The sequence below is a fragment of the Manduca sexta genome, chromosome 25 (assembly GCF_014839805.1).
Source record: "Manduca sexta isolate Smith_Timp_Sample1 chromosome 25, JHU_Msex_v1.0, whole genome shotgun sequence".
NCBI classification, from domain to species: Eukaryota; Metazoa; Arthropoda; class Insecta; order Lepidoptera; family Sphingidae; genus Manduca; species Manduca sexta.
Window position 1 is genome coordinate 1459455 of NC_051139.1, and position 16772 is coordinate 1476226.

The 16772-nt window shown below is 37.2% G+C and overlaps 3 protein-coding genes across 3 annotated transcripts; all 3 read right to left on the bottom strand.

Moving 5' to 3' along the window:
* Nucleotides 1-887: 887 nt before the first annotated feature.
* Nucleotides 888-2518, bottom strand: LOC115453297. Its single transcript, XM_030181993.2, has 2 exons — nt 2020-2518; nt 888-1736 (listed from the first exon to the last, which is right to left on the bottom strand). Exons 1-2 carry the CDS (start codon nt 2075-2077, stop codon nt 1144-1146), a joined length of 651 nt encoding a protein of 216 aa, XP_030037853.2. The 5' UTR covers nt 2078-2518; the 3' UTR covers nt 888-1143.
* Nucleotides 2519-4160: 1642 nt separating this feature from the next.
* Nucleotides 4161-16726, bottom strand: LOC119190560 (ice nucleation protein-like). Its single transcript, XM_037442750.1, has 6 exons — nt 16660-16726; nt 15536-16237; nt 10112-10234; nt 9436-9962; nt 5207-5318; nt 4161-4999 (listed from the first exon to the last, which is right to left on the bottom strand). The coding sequence occupies exons 1-6, from the start codon at nt 16724-16726 to the stop codon at nt 4287-4289; spliced, it is 2244 nt and encodes a 747-aa protein (XP_037298647.1). The 3' UTR covers nt 4161-4286.
* LOC115453301 (heterogeneous nuclear ribonucleoprotein 1) lies at nt 9308-10240 on the bottom strand. The gene is made up of 2 exons (XM_030181998.2): nt 10112-10240; nt 9308-9962 (listed from the first exon to the last, which is right to left on the bottom strand). Exons 1-2 carry the CDS (start codon nt 10179-10181, stop codon nt 9415-9417), a joined length of 618 nt encoding a protein of 205 aa, XP_030037858.2. The 5' UTR covers nt 10182-10240; the 3' UTR covers nt 9308-9414.
* Nucleotides 16727-16772: the final 46 nt, after the last annotated feature.

Sequence of the window (16772 nt, forward strand, 5' to 3'; positions counted from 1 at the left end):
GAAGCGAGTCGTACGCCATATCGAGCTCAAATTCCAGACTCCGAGCTGATACTGATCAGAAAAACTCAAACATTTCTTTTACACGTCAAGTCAAATCTTCGATACGCAGTTATGACCTATCCTTAATCCGTATATTTAGTGCAGTAATCGCAATGAGAAAAAAAACACACCGCTCCTACACTATGTACTAGCTCATAAGCCTAGCTAGCCAAAGGGGATAAACAAAAGAATAATATATCAGTAAATTAAACAAATTACATTAATCTTGTAATTAATTAAATCTCGTTAATTTAATTATTAGATAAAAGAAACCGCGTTTATTTATGATATTCGCCAAAACTGCTATTTCGTTAAAAATTGGTTTCATTAATTGTAACGTTAATTCGACTGGACAAAGTTACAATACCGTTAGTTGTATATAAATATCGAATATCAAATATCTGAATAGAATTCCGCTATTTCTTTTGCCGGGGAATTATTCATATATGCTTTCTTTTAAATTGTTGACAGTATTATAAATGCATTAAATTTGCATATCGCCACTGATTTTATTGTTGCAAATATTTGTAAGCTGTTTGCATACAAATAGTTAGTAATGTTTGTATAACAGTAGCAAAGATGTAAATAATGTAAATATTTTAGGAGTAATAAATGATAATATTCATCTGTGTAGCTATTCAGTGTTGCTATGATAATTTCTGGCTTGTAAGTAATATTTAGTATTTCAAAAAATATAAAGTATAAGTTGTTTTCGTTGATTATCTTCAGTTTTAGAGTTTTAAAAATATTTGCTCTATAAAAAACAAAACTAATTCTTAGCTTGGGTTTGTTTCTAATATTACCAATAATATTAGGATGTGTAGGAAAAATAAGACAAGCTGTTGTTCATTTATCTCATTTATTACCTTAAGTAATTTCTGTATAATTCAAGTTATTTTTATGCCTTATATAGACATATATAATCGTATGTATGTTAATAATATACTATAAATAATGACACAGAAATGTAGGCGTCACATTTAAAAACAATAGCACAGAAACCAAAAAGAGTTTTTATGAATTTATTAAATAAACACGTCTAACTAGTTATCACATGGAAATATCATAATAACTATAACATTTAAATAAATTAATAATCATTAATCAGTGCCAATAATTGAAATACGGATTGAAAGCTGGGTAGTACCATGATGGTCTTACATTACTCGTTCTGGATTGAGCTGTGTTCTTGAATTTGTCTGAAGGAAACCATGGATCATACCTTGGTTGCGGCATTTGGATGGGAGGAAAGAAAAATGGGTCTTGGATAAATGGACGGAAGGGGATAAACGGAGTCGGTTGTTGATATTTGAAAGCACCAGCTCCAGGTGCAGCCCCAGCACCCGATTTAGCTACTGACGTCACTGAGACCGATCCGGGTGAAATTTTAATCGTTCCTTTTGAATATTTGTCGTCGATTTCTTTTGTTATGGTCATCGAAGCTGCCTTTCCATCGGAGCTCTTTGTAATTCTTGTTGCGTCATTACTGGAAATCATGATTGGTGATTCCAGTCCAGGATGAGAATAGACCCCGCTGAATGATGATACTCTTCCATTCCTGGAGGCGACGCTGGCTACGCTTGCAACGCCGGCGCCATTTCCGGAGCTGATGGCTGACACGTGATTGTCCCCAACCTTAATTTGAGCTGATTGGAACACTGGCGGTGAGGGCTTCACTTCTTTCTTTTCTGTTTTACCTGAAATATTAGCAATTCACAAATGTAGGTCACTTAATGTTTTAGTTCTCTAGACTATGTAAAAATGAGGGCCGCAATTAAATTTGCAACAAAAAAATATAGTTTACCAAAATATTTTGATTTTAATAATGATCAAAATAGAAAAACATAAAAAGATCCATGAATCACTCATGACACGAACAAAACAAACAAAAAACAAATGATTCTACAGAAACAGCCATTTATAAGTGTTAATGCATTGATATTTAATATTATAACAATTTAAATAGACGACCACAAGTACCTGCTGCCACTGCAATGATAACCGCGGCGTATATTAAAAAACCACTAGGAAACGTCATGTTGCGAACACAAAATAGAAATGCAAGTCAAGATACAGAATCTCAGTTTATATTCTCTCGTAAAATTACAAGTTTTCGTTTATGGCCCGCCGGAACGGTTCTTAATAAATATTGATGGAGACATCTATTTCTGACCTGTGTTCTAATGATCGCCATTTCTCTATTATTAAGGTTTGATTAAGTCAAAGATCAACGCTCTGATTGTTGTGATAACACGTTTAGCTCCAGTAATTATGTTCGATGATTTGTCGAAATAATTTTTTGCTCGATTAGCGCATGGCTTAGTGTAACGGTGTTCCTTTGTATTTTTACAATAGTTTATTAGTTGGTAGAATTGGCACTACGTTGGATACTTTACCGTCGTGTTTGTCTTTTATGCAAATTTTTATGACTATTTACTTAAGTATTTTTATGTTGATTGTCGAGGTTTATAATGTATTCATAAATACCTTCCTTTATGTGAATTCCTTATAGAGAAACATTTTTTTTGTTCTTTAGATTTCCTCTTTTGGAAACTCGTTTGACTATCCTGGCTTGCAAATATGTTTAAGTTCAACAATTGTGAATTCTGTGCAATTTTTAAACTGTTTTGTCTTCGTACACCGAGTAGTTGATTTGCTAATATGATTATTCATAATTGACACTGGTTTCTAAATTATTCAAGATTGGCTTAATCTGGTTTTTAAGACGCACTTTTCGCTTAATATCGTGACCAGACGTGAGTTGACCAACGCATCCGAGAGTAGTGGACGCATGGCACTCCACGACATAATATTTATCTTTAGCATCTAAACTCGTTTCTCTAAAGCAAATTATGTATTGATAAGGTTTTTTAACACTACTTGTCTTTTCAGAAAAATGATCACTGTCATTAATAAGTTTAAATCCATTTGTACTGTGCACCAACTAATCAGTTTGATTTATGATTCTCAGGAGTGAGTGTGGTGTATTTAAATGTATTTTTTGTTAGTTGATTTAAGTGGTCAGCGGTAAGGTTATAAAAATTTAATGTCCTGTTTCAGTTTTCTAATTAAAACAAATATCTATCAAAGTGTTATTTTTCGAAACTGCCAATTCTGACAGCGTGTAAGTGAATTTTATATGTAAACAAATTAATATCGCTGCGTGGGCCATTTAAAGTAGACAAATAAACATTAATTTTATAATTTATTTTCCGCCTCAAGTTTTTTGCAAAGTCGTATAACTTGCACTTAAATCAGCGTTTATGACACCGATGTGATTTAAGTTTTTTTACTAATCACGTTCCCATCTCAGATATAATTATGTTACGGTTCAATGACCCCGCAGACATTATATGGTGTCTAAGATTAATAGAGGCTAGCAACCTATATAAGCGGATATCGTGAAGGCTAGCACTCATTTCTTCTCTCACACTACTGTGATTTGGGAAATACAATGTTTAAAATGATTCGATTCGACTATTTGTTAGTAATACTTTGTACAACCAGTTTTGTCGTGGATGCCAATCCTATTGTTTTGCAAGGTTTGTTGAAAACTATCTTTTGTAACGGAATGTCATAATCTATAAGGATGAAGTGTGACGCAAGAATTTCTTTGTGTATATTATTTTAATACTTTTTCTTTTTTAACATTGTTTTATTGTTTTCAGACTTAACTCCTTCTGGATCATCGGTTGTAGCAATATCGTCATCGGGTCCAAACATTGAGAATTTTGCAGCTAAATCTACTCAAGACTCTTCGAAAGATAGGGGAACAGTTGTTCAGAGTGTTAGTGTATCGTCTCCTGGGAAGACCGCTGCAGCAGGCACGGGACGCAGCTTCGCGTCAGCGTATGCATCGTCAGGAAACCCATTTATTTTACCGTTCCTTCTACCCCCCGGTTTAGATAACTTCAATTTAAACAACTGGATTAGAAGTGTTGAGAGTTATTACGAGCCAAGTTATGCGGGACAAGGTGATAATGTAGTTACAGCCATTAATGACAACGGTCACATTTACGGTAAAGTGAATGGTGTTCCTTTCGACAACGGTGTAAAAAATAGTGCTTAAATAAATGTTCGGCCTCTTATTATGTCTGTTTCAAACAAATAAAATTAATTCATAATTTCAAGAGTTTTATTACTTATAAAAATTATGTGGTATTGTAATTATAAAGACATGGTGACAAATTGTTCAAGTCGTCTCCATATCATTATATTTCTAAAATTTATTTGGTGTCCCGTTAGCCTTAGTAGTAGCCGTTGTTCACAGCATGTGAGTAAGCGGCGTGGACGCCAGGGCCATCGATGCTAGTGGCGCCGCTGTGCTGCACGGAGCCGCCACTCTGCTGGACAGCCTGCGATGTGCTGGCGCGGACTCCACCGGCGTTCTCAGAGGCGGACACGGCCGAGCTGTAGTCGCCGAGGCCACCCCGGGTTTGAGCAGAAGACACGGCGGATCCATAGCCGGAGTTGTTGGCGGAGGAGATGGCTGAACCGAAGCCATTGTTGCTGTTGGCAGATGAAACGGCAGATCCGTAGCCAAGACCGCGAAGGTTGGAGGCACTGGCTACAGCATTGCCGAGTCCAGCAGAGTTAGAATGGGCGACAGCAGAGCCAGCGTTGCCTAGGTTCTGGGCGGAAGACACGGCCGAGCCGTAGTTGCGGTTCCATCCGCTGTTGTAAGCAGGCGCGGGCTGGTAGGCGGCTGGTTGGATGTTGTACACGCGGCGGGCGGGGTTGGCGTGGGTGCTAGCGATGCCGATGCCCTGAGCGTTGGCAGCGCCGTCGCTGTTGGCGAAGCCCGCGCCGTACCCCTCGCCGTCTCCGATCTGGAACGAGTGTCCGTGGCTGACGGAGTGGCGGATGCCGGCGATGTTGCTGCTGAAGCCGCTTCCGTAGCCGTACGCGATGCTTGGGGTCTGGTAGCCGGGGTACACACTACCAGGATTGTAGTTCCGGGCTGAAAAAAAATAATTATTTTATTATTATTAAACAAATATTTAACACCACTTTCAATATAAATATATTTAGAATGGATTTATCTTAATTTTTGTTGAGAGTTTCGTAAATATAGAAACGCAATTGTTTCAAATTAATAAACTGTTCGAAACAAACCAAATAAAACACAACAAGTAATTGGTACTTATTTTTAAATAATAAAACTTACCATTAACTACGTAGGGAGCCGCATGGCATACAGTAATGGCGAATGCGAAAACCACAAACTTGACAAACATTTTGAAAAAAATGTTATTTGTTTGAAGGATGCTTGGATGTTTCTCCGGTAGTTATGGATGCCTGTGAAACATTTCTCCGTGTTTATATACTAGAAACATAAATCCCCCCACTCGAGATTGAGTGGGTCATGATGATACACCCGAAGCCATTGACACTCATAAATAAAATTTATCTAACTAGTTACGGTAAACCAATTCGACTTGTCCCGAGTGATCTGATACCATAAATATCGCGGATGCTACAAGTATCATCTTTAATGATACTGAGCCTAATTGGAGCAATAAAATGAAGTGATCAAAGGACAAGTTTTTGGAAAAAATAACGTTAATATTTTGACATGCTCTATTTCACTCGGTGTTTTTATTAAATTAAATACGTGTACTATAATAAATTTTATATGGACAAGAACAATTTAATTAATTGTTATTTAGAAAACGATAGACAAAAAAGAGCTGTAACAACATCGTTTTTACAGCAAACAAAATAAATAATTTTTTTTTTGCTATCAAACAACAGAGTGCAAACAGTATTATATATTACTGTTTTTTTATTTAACTAGTGTTTAATCATCTAAAACTATATGCACAGCTTTAAATGATAGGAGATTACAATCGTTCAAATGCTTAATGTTAATGATTTATATCAATGCCATTTCAAATGTCTCATAGTGACGTTCACGGTGCAATGCTCTTTTGATATCAAAGTTTTTGGTTTTGCTAATGTTTATTACACAGGCGTGGCGCATAACTTCATGCAAGAGCGATGAACGTCTCGACAGACATTAAAAAAATTTATATACAATAAAATTATTTTCTATACCCAAATATTTTGCTTAACATGTGACCGTAAATATTAGAAAATTAAGGTAAATTTTTTTTTTAGAAGCGAGCTAAGAATTTTTATGTCAGCGGGACCTATTCCATCATAGGGGTGATTCCGACTTATTACAATTACGGGCGATCTATTTGAAGGAAAGCTTCTATAGCCGTGTATACAGCTTGCGTATGTAAGAGAGTCAAAAAAACACTGAATTATTAGTTGTAAATGATTTTTGCACATATCTGATAGCGTAATTTTAGCCAAAATAGTTAGTGTTTTGTATGTTACTTCGAATCAAAAAAACAGCCATTTCTCGTGGATGTTTTTATTTGCATCTAGACATACAGTTTCGTATTTAAAATCAATATATGATAAGAATATTTCAAAGCGAATATTCGATCTTGATTACTATTAAACAGGCAGAAACAGAACCGACAGAAAAAGAAATTGATCTTAAATAAATGTAGAGATGTATTTATGAAATACATGTCATATTATGTTAAATACAGTGCTAGTGAATTTAATATGAAATCAGTTCATACCTATTGCTACTTGAATAGGCCTTGTATATTTCGATTTTTCGAGAATTGCTGTCATGTGACTAATAGGAACATAACAGTATATTAATTATTCTTAGTAATTTTCATTTGAATTTAAATCTATAGAGGTGTCATATAACTTTGACATTATAAAATGATATTTGTGATCTTCAAGTTTGGGTTGCTTTACAAATTAATTGTGATTTACAAAAAATGTTTCTATCGCATATATTTATTTTAACTGTAACCGGCTTTGGTTATGGGTAGCAGAAGAATAAGTTGAAGAATATACGCTAAACTTGGAAAAGTTAGTTTGGTGCCTTAGGTTTGGAGCCTACGAACCTTTGTTTTGGCAGTCCGTCCCACTTTCAACTAGGCTACCACGTGAATTCGTAAACTCCATGTCACTTCTTAGCATTCAACCATTATTTATGTTCTAAAATAAAACTAAAACTCATTCATAGACGGAGTTCAAAAGTATTCTTATCAATAAAAATATCTTTATTTTGACAGACGAATAATGAAAATCTATACTATGTGTTTTTAATCTGTCTGATGACAAAAAATCAAATTGATAATTTATTTCTAAGACCGCAAAGTGAAATGCCATGTGTCATGAGAATTGCATACATCAGTGGTTCCCAGTTTTTCTAGCTAGGTTTCCCGTATGTGAAATTTAATTTTGGATTTTTTTTGTATAGATACAACGGAACACTGGTTTATTTATGCCACCAAGTTATATTATGTAGGCTACGGATGCGTTTTGGTGTAAAGGATATTATACTTGGCATTTCAAGATTATCATCTAATGTCTCACGGCGGCGAACTTTTTAACTCTAAAAAGCGGAGATAGCTTTATGGGGTGTGGAATGGACTGCCGAAGACGAATGGCCGCAGGTTCAAATCCCAAGGGCACTCACCTCTGACTTTTTTAAAATTATGTGTGTATTCTTTATGAATTATTGATTGCTTTAACGGTGAAGGAAAACAACGTTAGGAAACCAGCATTCTTCAGAAATTTTTTATAGGAATTTTGCGGGTGTGTGAAGTCTACTACTCCGCAACAGGCTAGCATGGTGGACTAAGGCCTAATCCCCTCTGTAGTAAAGGAACCCCGTGCTCAGCAACTGGACAGTATATAATACATGGTCGATATTATTATGTCTGACGGTGAGAGAGGCAGCGCAATGCCAATTACCACACAGTGTTTTTTATAATTCTTGTTTTGTTGTGAATATAAGTATACTTTCATAGGCTTCTAGTAGTAAGAAGTCAGCTTTTAATTCAGAGAGGGGAAACTCACAAATTTCAAGAAGGCAAAGAGTTCTTAGATTATATAGGGCGGATACTGGCAGGAGAGTTATGCAAAAAATTTGCGCTCATTCAATGGTTACTTAATCTACTGTGAAATAACAAATCACCAATTTAAAATAATTCATATGTTTTTCCATATCGTGATTTGCACGTTTTTAGAAGGCAAATTAGCATAATTTCTGTTAATATGTTATTTTTATATTAATATCTTAGGACGGTGTGATATCTGGTGACAGGGACATTTCATATAAACCAAATAATTATTACCAATTGGTAATAACTTTAGAGTACAAATTAAGTCCTGAAGTCCGGTCTTCAACTAACTATACTGGTAAATATCTTTGCATTTACGTAATTGTAATAATTCAACATAAGTACGTTAAAAAATATGCGTTTGAGTTAAATTTTGGGGGAGCAGGGAGGACAGTGTGACCACGAATGCCTATGCATATTATAGTAGATAGAAGTTCGAAAAATGTACGTTTTTTATGTGTTATAAGAGACTTGAATATAAATTTACCATCATCATACGTTAATTCTTATTACACCTTTCAATTTGTGCAGAATTTCTTTTATTATTTAGTAATAAATAGATAATATGTTTACTGGTAGTAAGTCTCTCGTATGCAAAAGCCCTGCTGTGTACGTTCTATGTCTATTTCTGCCGCAAGCAGTTCTGTTCCGTTTTGAAAGATATTTTATACACCTTATCGGGGTAGTCTTGACACCTACCATCAAGCGAACGGTTTCTTCGTCTCTTCATTTATTTAAACATAAAAAACAACTGTGGTTAAAATAATGTGTTATATATATTATTTATTATTTTCAGTACATTAATAGTTTTTGTATAAGGTATTGTTAAAACTGCGACGTATTGTAATTTCGATACTTATTACTTTTTAGATCAGAAAACATAAGCTTTATTTTAGTGATACATATGCATGTAGCATCCGTTCAAGTTTAAATCAGTCTACGATCATGCGATCGTAGACTGATTTAAACTTGAACGGATAATTCTATAGATTTGAAATTAGTTTTAAAATCTTAGATTGTCATTGACCCATCTGACTTTGGACCTTATACTGTTTTAACAAATTATGGTTTCATATTGATCATCTCGGCAGTTATAATTTTCACTATTGGTTCCATATTTATTTTAAAGCTCCTTATCGCTCATGAATTAAGACTTTCAATTAAGGGTTGATTAGAAGCGTCAACAATTTCTTAATGTAATAGGTGTGTTGGCTTTTGAACCTTTGGATATCAATCGTATAATCAAGTCACTGGGGAGCCATTTCATGTATAAATATTTTGAATTAAAATTATATTTTAAATGTCATTAAATAAAAATCATATAATAATTTTACACGGAAAATTTATTATCTAGAAAAGCTACAAACTATAAAGACGTGGAGACAAATATTTATAGTCGTCTCGATATCTTTATATTACGCCACGATTTTATTTAATAATACCCGTTGTTCACGGCATGCGAGTAAGCGGCTTGGATGCCGGGGCCGTCGATGCTGGTGGCGCCACTGTGCTGCACGGCGCCGAGGCTCTGCTGAACGGCGTGGGAGGTGCTGGAGCGGAGTCCACCCAAGTTCTGGGCAGCAGACTGAGCAGAGCTGTAGTCACCGAGACCTCCCTGAGCTTGAGCAGAAGACAAAGCCGATCCATAGCCGGAGTTGTCTGCCGAGGAGATGGCCGATCTGAAGCCATTGTTGCTGTTGGCAGATGAAATAGCAGACCCGTATCCAAGGCCGCGAAGGTTTGAAGCGCTGGCTCCAGCAGAACCGAGTCCAGCAGAGTTAGACTGAGCAATAGCAGAGCCGACGTTGCCGAAGTTCTGGGCGGATGATACAGCCGATCCGTAGCTTGGGACCAGGCCGTTGTAGGCGATGCCCTTGCCGAGCTGAGCTCCGCCGTTGGCGATGGCGCTGCTGTACGCCTGGCTGGCAGCGGGCTGGTACAGTAGAGGGTTACGAACAATGCTAGGATTGTAGTTTTTGCCTGAAACAATACAATTGGAGGTGTTAAGTGCTTACAAGTAAATTCTGTGCAATTTAATTTGAAGTATTGGTTGTGTGAAAATTTAAGAATAAATTTATATCTTCTCAATATTTCTTTTTTATAAAAAGTATATATTATTTCTCACTTACCAATAATAGAGTAGGGAGCAGCGTGGCACACCGCGACGGCAACTGCAAGAATCACAAACTTGGCGGCCATTTTTGTTATTTTCTTTGAAGGATGCTTGGCTGAATTCCCAATGGTTGTGGATGCTGGTGAACCATTTCTCCGCGTTTATATACTAAAAACACATGTCCCCCACTCAAGAATTGTCAGGTTATGATGATAAAAAAAAGTTATTGACACTCATAAATAAAAATTGTCTAACGAGTCGGTATTTATAAAATGCATATTTAATTTCATTATCTCCTCGTTCGGTCGCGGTCGTAAAATAGAAATGTTGTAAAAAGCACGTTTTTCGACAAAGAACCGAAATATTATTCTTATTCTTCTGGTGTTTTTCTTTATTATTTTGGGCTTTATGTACAATACTGTTTAATGATTTCTTATGTTTACGCCAATGTTAGACATTAAAATGAAACTGTTTTTCAGACTTTGCGGATGAACAAAACCTCAGTCCCCCCCGTGACTATGAGGCTGCAAAGTCTTCGAAACCTCGGGAGAAAACTAAAACATTAAAACCGCGATAAAATCCTAAAAATAGTTTAACTTTAACAATACTGTTTCCAAAATTTTCGTTTTTCCCTTATCTCATTCTAATGTGGGTTGTAATAGTTTTTCAAACGGGTACATTATTGCATACAGCACCTGCCTGCTTGACGTCTTTTTTGCCTAGGAATAATGTAGTTTAACATCATAGGCTATTTTCTATCCCAGTAATTTATTCCCATGGAAAATAATATAATTTTTTACTCTGATTTTTTAATAGTAGCGCTAGCGTCTCATAAGTGGCAATATGAATCGCTATAGTGATTTAAGGACTTTTGTACCGAGAAAGGCTTTTCACGTGAGCGAACCCGCTAACAACAAGGAAACAATAAAGACAAACCAACTTGGTTGAAAATGCATTTGTATTTCTGTTTGCTCATCATTTTACCCGATGCTGTGGTGTGGCCGAAACTTCCTAGTTTTGCATACAAACAATTTATATACTCGTATGTACTCATATTACTGCGATGCAAGCATATAATTTGCATTGTACTGTATACTCGTATAATACCGTCTGACGGATTCGATAAAAGTTTCACAAGTATGGCCACACGTCAAGGGAATATAATTCTAGCATGATTATCTTGGAAAAGTTTATTGTATATTGACTTGGGAATCTAACAAAGGACTTCGCAGGCAACCTGTACTATAGAGCTACAGTGCTATTCTATCGTTTGCAATGATATAAAAGGACAACAACAACACACAATATGTGCTGGTGGTAGGATATATTTTATATCCGCCGGGATATCGACCACCGTACACAAGGTGGCAAAAGCCACCGTCATTGTAGCCCACGCAAGAGTGTATATCCGATTTCAACATGCCGGCATAATTGTGTCGACTGGAGAGAGTAATTATCCCTCGTTAATCGACACTCTATCTAGATGCTAATCCACTTACAGATTGTTGAAACTGTATAGTAACAAAGAGTATAAACCAAACAATAACAACCAATGTGAGCTATATTAGTACTGGCATTATGCCGCTTAAAATTAAGAAATTGTATACTTCTCTTTGGTCGATGTCTTGTCATTACTGTTCACAATAAAATGTACTCATATTATTTCAATCCTGGGCCCTTATTCTGTATGATAATGTAAACGCGTAACGAGGCCGTGTCATGTTATCTTCGAGAAATGTGCGTGGAATGGTATTCTGTAAGCCAAATTTCTATAGTCCTAATCATGATGCGTTGTGTTAAGTGCTTGTTACGCACTGTCAAAATAACGTGCGGGATAGAGAATAAGGCCCCTGAGTTATCTCACCAAAGAGAATTATAATATAATATATGGAAATATTTCACTCATAATCCATCACAGATGAAGTGGGGTCACTGCTGTGAACGTATATAAAAAAAATATGATTTATTGAGGCTATAAAATATATTTTATTTAGATTCAGTCTATTTGATGAGGAATCAGCCTTAAGATAATAATAAAAGAATGGATCACAATTTTTTCTTAGTTTGTACAACTGCAACGTTACTGGTGTTTTGACTTATAATTTGGCAAACTAGACCTCAGATTAAGTGATGTTAAATGTAAATCTTCACTAATATATAAAGCTGAAGCTTTTTGTTTGTTTGTTTGAACGCGCTAATCTCAGGAACTACTAAATTGATTTTGATTTTTTTTTCACTCGTAGGAACTATATTACCCCTGAGTCCTATATGCTACCTTTTATCGTGGAATAACATTACCGCGCGGGCGGGGTCGCAAGATAAAGCTAGTGTTTTATATATGTATATGTTTTTGGTAGACCATTTCAAAAATAAATTATTAGTTTAGCGACATTTTAATTACTACAAGATAAGATACTATAAATTAAATTATATTAATTCTCAGCAACTCATTAATTCTTTTTTAACTCTAGGTTTATGTTTCTAACGTTGACCATCTGAAAAACTGCATAGATAAAGCACATCTGAAAACCGGGAGTCTAACATGCGCAAGAGGTCCATAGGTAGTCCAGAAGGGCAATAAAAATGATTTTTTTCGTCACCTAAGTAAGGTGCCGGTAGGACATTTATGTCGGCCCGAATAGCGACCATTGCACAAAGAGTAAAATTCGCCACATTAGCCCACACAATTGTGTCACCGGGATCAGCCTGTATATTTCGTTTCAAACAGGCCGGCATAATTGTGTCAACTGTCGAGGGATAAGCATCCCTTAATATCGAATATTCGCCGTAAACATAAGGAATCGTTATGATAACCATCTCGTCAGTCAACACTATTTGGATCCTACTTCACTTACCATCAGGTGCAGTAAGGACACTTTTCCAAAACCGTATATCAATCCAATGGGTATAAACAGTTAATTAATAAATAAATTTTAATCCTCCTTCTGAATCTCTATTCTTATTATTTAACGGTTATATTAACACGCCATATTTCCTCGCGCTCTGCGGGTGTTCTTAGGCATTGGTCAACAGTTATTAAAATAGATTCATTATTAACACTTCCATTCCTATACATAGTTTACCTTATTTAAACTTTATTTCATATACCTAAGATATAAACATGAATAACGGTGATATCTACACAAAAAAATGTGAATATTTAAGCGGCGATAGCCTAGTAAGCGGCGATAGCCTAGTTGGGTGTGGAACGGACTGCCGAGACGAATGTCCGCAGGTGCAAATCGCAAGGGCACACACCTCTGGCTTTTCTAAAAAATCCTGTGTCTATTCTTTGTGAATTTATCATTCGCTTTAACGGTGAAGGAAAACATCGTGAGGAAACCTGCACATCTGAGAAGTTCTCTATAGGAATTTCGAAGGTGTGTGAAGTCTACCAATCCGCACTAGGCCAGCGTGGTGGACTAAGGCTTAATCCCTCTCAGTAGTAGAGGAGGCCCGTGCTCAGCAGTAGGCAAGTATATAATACAGGGCTGATATAATTATTAAGAAGGCCTCGGTGACGTAATTGTATGACGGTACGACTGCAGTGCTGAGGTCTTGGGCTTGATTCCCCGGTGAGGCAAAGTGTAATTAGGTTTTTTCACTCAGCATTAGCCCGTAGTCTGGAATTTATGCCCGGTATAGTGATAAACTCGCCTTCTATCACATCATGGGACGGAAAACACGAGGGAAAGTGGAAATTTGTAAGTGTTGTTTTATAGAGCTAGATTGTAATCTGTGAGTTCTCTTATACGGCCTATAGTTAGAGGCCACGTCTCAGTGCCGTATGTCCTCACTGGTAGGTGGACAGATGACCTCATATAAGTCGGAGGAGGTCGCTGGATGCGACCAGCTTACAGTAGATCGAGCTGGAAATCTTCTGGCGATGCCCATGTTCAGCAATGAACATCCTCGGCTGATGATGATGATTGTAATCTGTATAGTCTGGATCTATCTGTAGTACGCTTCTAGTTTAGTTTTGATTTAGAAAATATATACTGCAATTGACAGCATTTCACGAGAGTCGTAATGTTATGGTGGTGGTTATGAAATACAAGGGGTGGGTATCGAACCCTGAATCGGGAGACGGAAAATATTCTTTAGAGGTCTCTTGACGAGATTACGCTGGAGTTAAATATTTACTGGTAAGTACTTAAAAAGTTGAAGGACAAGCAAACACATTTTATTTTTTACGTTTTACAGGTTTTTGTGTCGAGGGTTATTTTATTTACTTATCACTAATCTGGTTATAAGCTATTTTTCTTATATTTTTTTATAAGTTTATCAATAATGAACGTCGTTAAAAATCTAACACAGAAACCAGCAAATCAACAGCCTTTGAAATCCAATAGAATGGCAAAACGTAAAAAACGAAAAAAGAGACGCAATAATATCTTGTGACGTCATCAGGAATTATGATGTGTGCGAAAAAAAGGGATCGCGTTATACCCACTGCGCACCTACTCTAACATACTGCAATATTGGAGATATGAATTGCTGCCCCATTTATTAATCAGATTTATTGATAGTTTCACAAAAGGGCTTCCTTTTCATATTATTCGCACATTACGTGTAGCATAATTGCCAAAATTTAACAAAATTAATTATTCTATTTCATTACTTAGTATAAATATTTTCCGTATACAAACTCTCAGCAAAACTAAGTTATTAGCCTCCTAAAAATTACTATAAATATCAGCTTTTATCGACATCAAAATAATTGTCAGAATACAGATTAGAACTACGAAGTATCAACCTGGTATTTATCTATATAAATAAAATGAATCACCGAAATGTTTGTACGCGCATAACTTCCAAACGACTGCACCAAATTGAATAAATGTTTCTTATATGTGTTCGTTATTGTTAGAAGAAAGTTTGTATGAAAATAATAGCAAATATTTATAAATCTCATAATAGTGAGTACGTGAATAAGACAGAAGAATGTGAGACGTCTTCAATATATTGACAAAATCTGACAGAGTGACGTTCAGTTAAAATCATACCCCCTTATTCATAAACGTTTTTTATCTAAGGACGGAGTAAAGCTGTGTTAACATGTCTGTTTTTCGGTGCTGACGGCATGGCAGCCTTCGCAGTGCGTAGCCATAGGGCCGTTGTGATTGGCTAATATTGTTATATCTCAATAGATATTATATACTCCCTCCTTAGATAAAAACGTCTATGAATAAGGGAGTTAGATTTTAGACAGTACCTATGTACGGCAAAAAAATATGGCGGTTCGAAGTTCGCCGGGTCAGCACAAATAGTTTAAATATACTTGTGTAGGAAATAAGTACAGAGTTGAATGTTGTATGATGTTGTTTATTATTATTTCACATGGCACTACTACTATAAAGACATGGAGACAAGTCTTCAAGGTCGTCTCGATATCTTTATATTTTTAAACATAGTTCGGTCCCGTTAGCTTAGTAGTAACGGTTATTCACAGCGTGTGAGTAAGCAGCATGGACGCCGGGGCCATCGATGCTGGTGGCGCCGCTGTGCTGCACGGAGCCCGCGGTCTGTTGGACCGCCTGGGCAGTGCTGGAGCGGACTCCACCGACGTTCTCAGAGGCAGACACGGCGGAGCTGTAGTCGCCGAGAGCGCCGCGAGTTTGGGCAGAAGAAACGGCAGATCCATAGCCGGAGTTGTTGGCGGAGGAGATGGCCGAGCCGAAGCCATTGTTGCTGTTGGCAGATGAAACGGCAGATCCATAGCCAAGACCGCGATGGTTGGAGGCACTGGCTACAGCATTGCCGAGTCCAGCAGAGTTAGAATGGGCGACAGCAGAGCCAGCGTTGCCTATGTTCTGGGCGGAAGACACGGCCGAGCCGTAGTTGCGGTTCCATCCGCTGTTGTAAGCAGGCGCGGGCTGGTAGGCGGCTGGTTGGATGTTGTACACGCGGCGGGCGGGGTTGGCGTGGGTGCTAGCGATGCCGATGCCCTGAGCGTTGGCAGCGCCGTCGCTGTTGGCGAAGCCCGCGCCGTACCCCTCGCCGTCTCCGATCTGGAACGAGTGTCCGTGGCTGACGGAGTGGCGGATGCCGGCGATGTTGCTGCTGAAGCCGCTTCCGTAGCCGTACGCGATGCTTGGGGTCTGGTAGCCGGGGTACACGTTACCAGGATTGTAGTTCTTGGCTGGGAAATTAAATGAGTTTATTAATTGACAGTTTCTTTAATTTTAATCAATTCATTAGTATGCAATAACTTTTAGCCAGGCCTCGTGATACCAATACAAATGTGTTAAGTAGAAAACACAATTAAAATACTGAATCAGTATGACAAGTGAGATATTAACACTTGCCTGTAATTACAAAGGGAGCCGCGTTGCATGCCGTGATGGCGAATGCGACAACCACAAATTTAACAAACATTTTGAAAAATGTTTTTCTTTGTTTGAAGGATGCTTGGATGTTTCCCCGGTGGTTATGGATGCCTGTGAAACATTTCTCCGTGTTTATATACTAGAAACATAAATCCCCCCACTCGAGATTGAGTGGGTCATGATGATACACCCGAAGCCATTGACACTCATAAATAAAATTTATCTAACTAGTTACGGTAAACCAATTCGACTTGTCCCGGGTGATCTGATACCATAAATATCGCGGATGCTACAAGTATCATCTTTAATGATACTGAGCCTAATTGGAGCAATAAAATCAAGTGATCA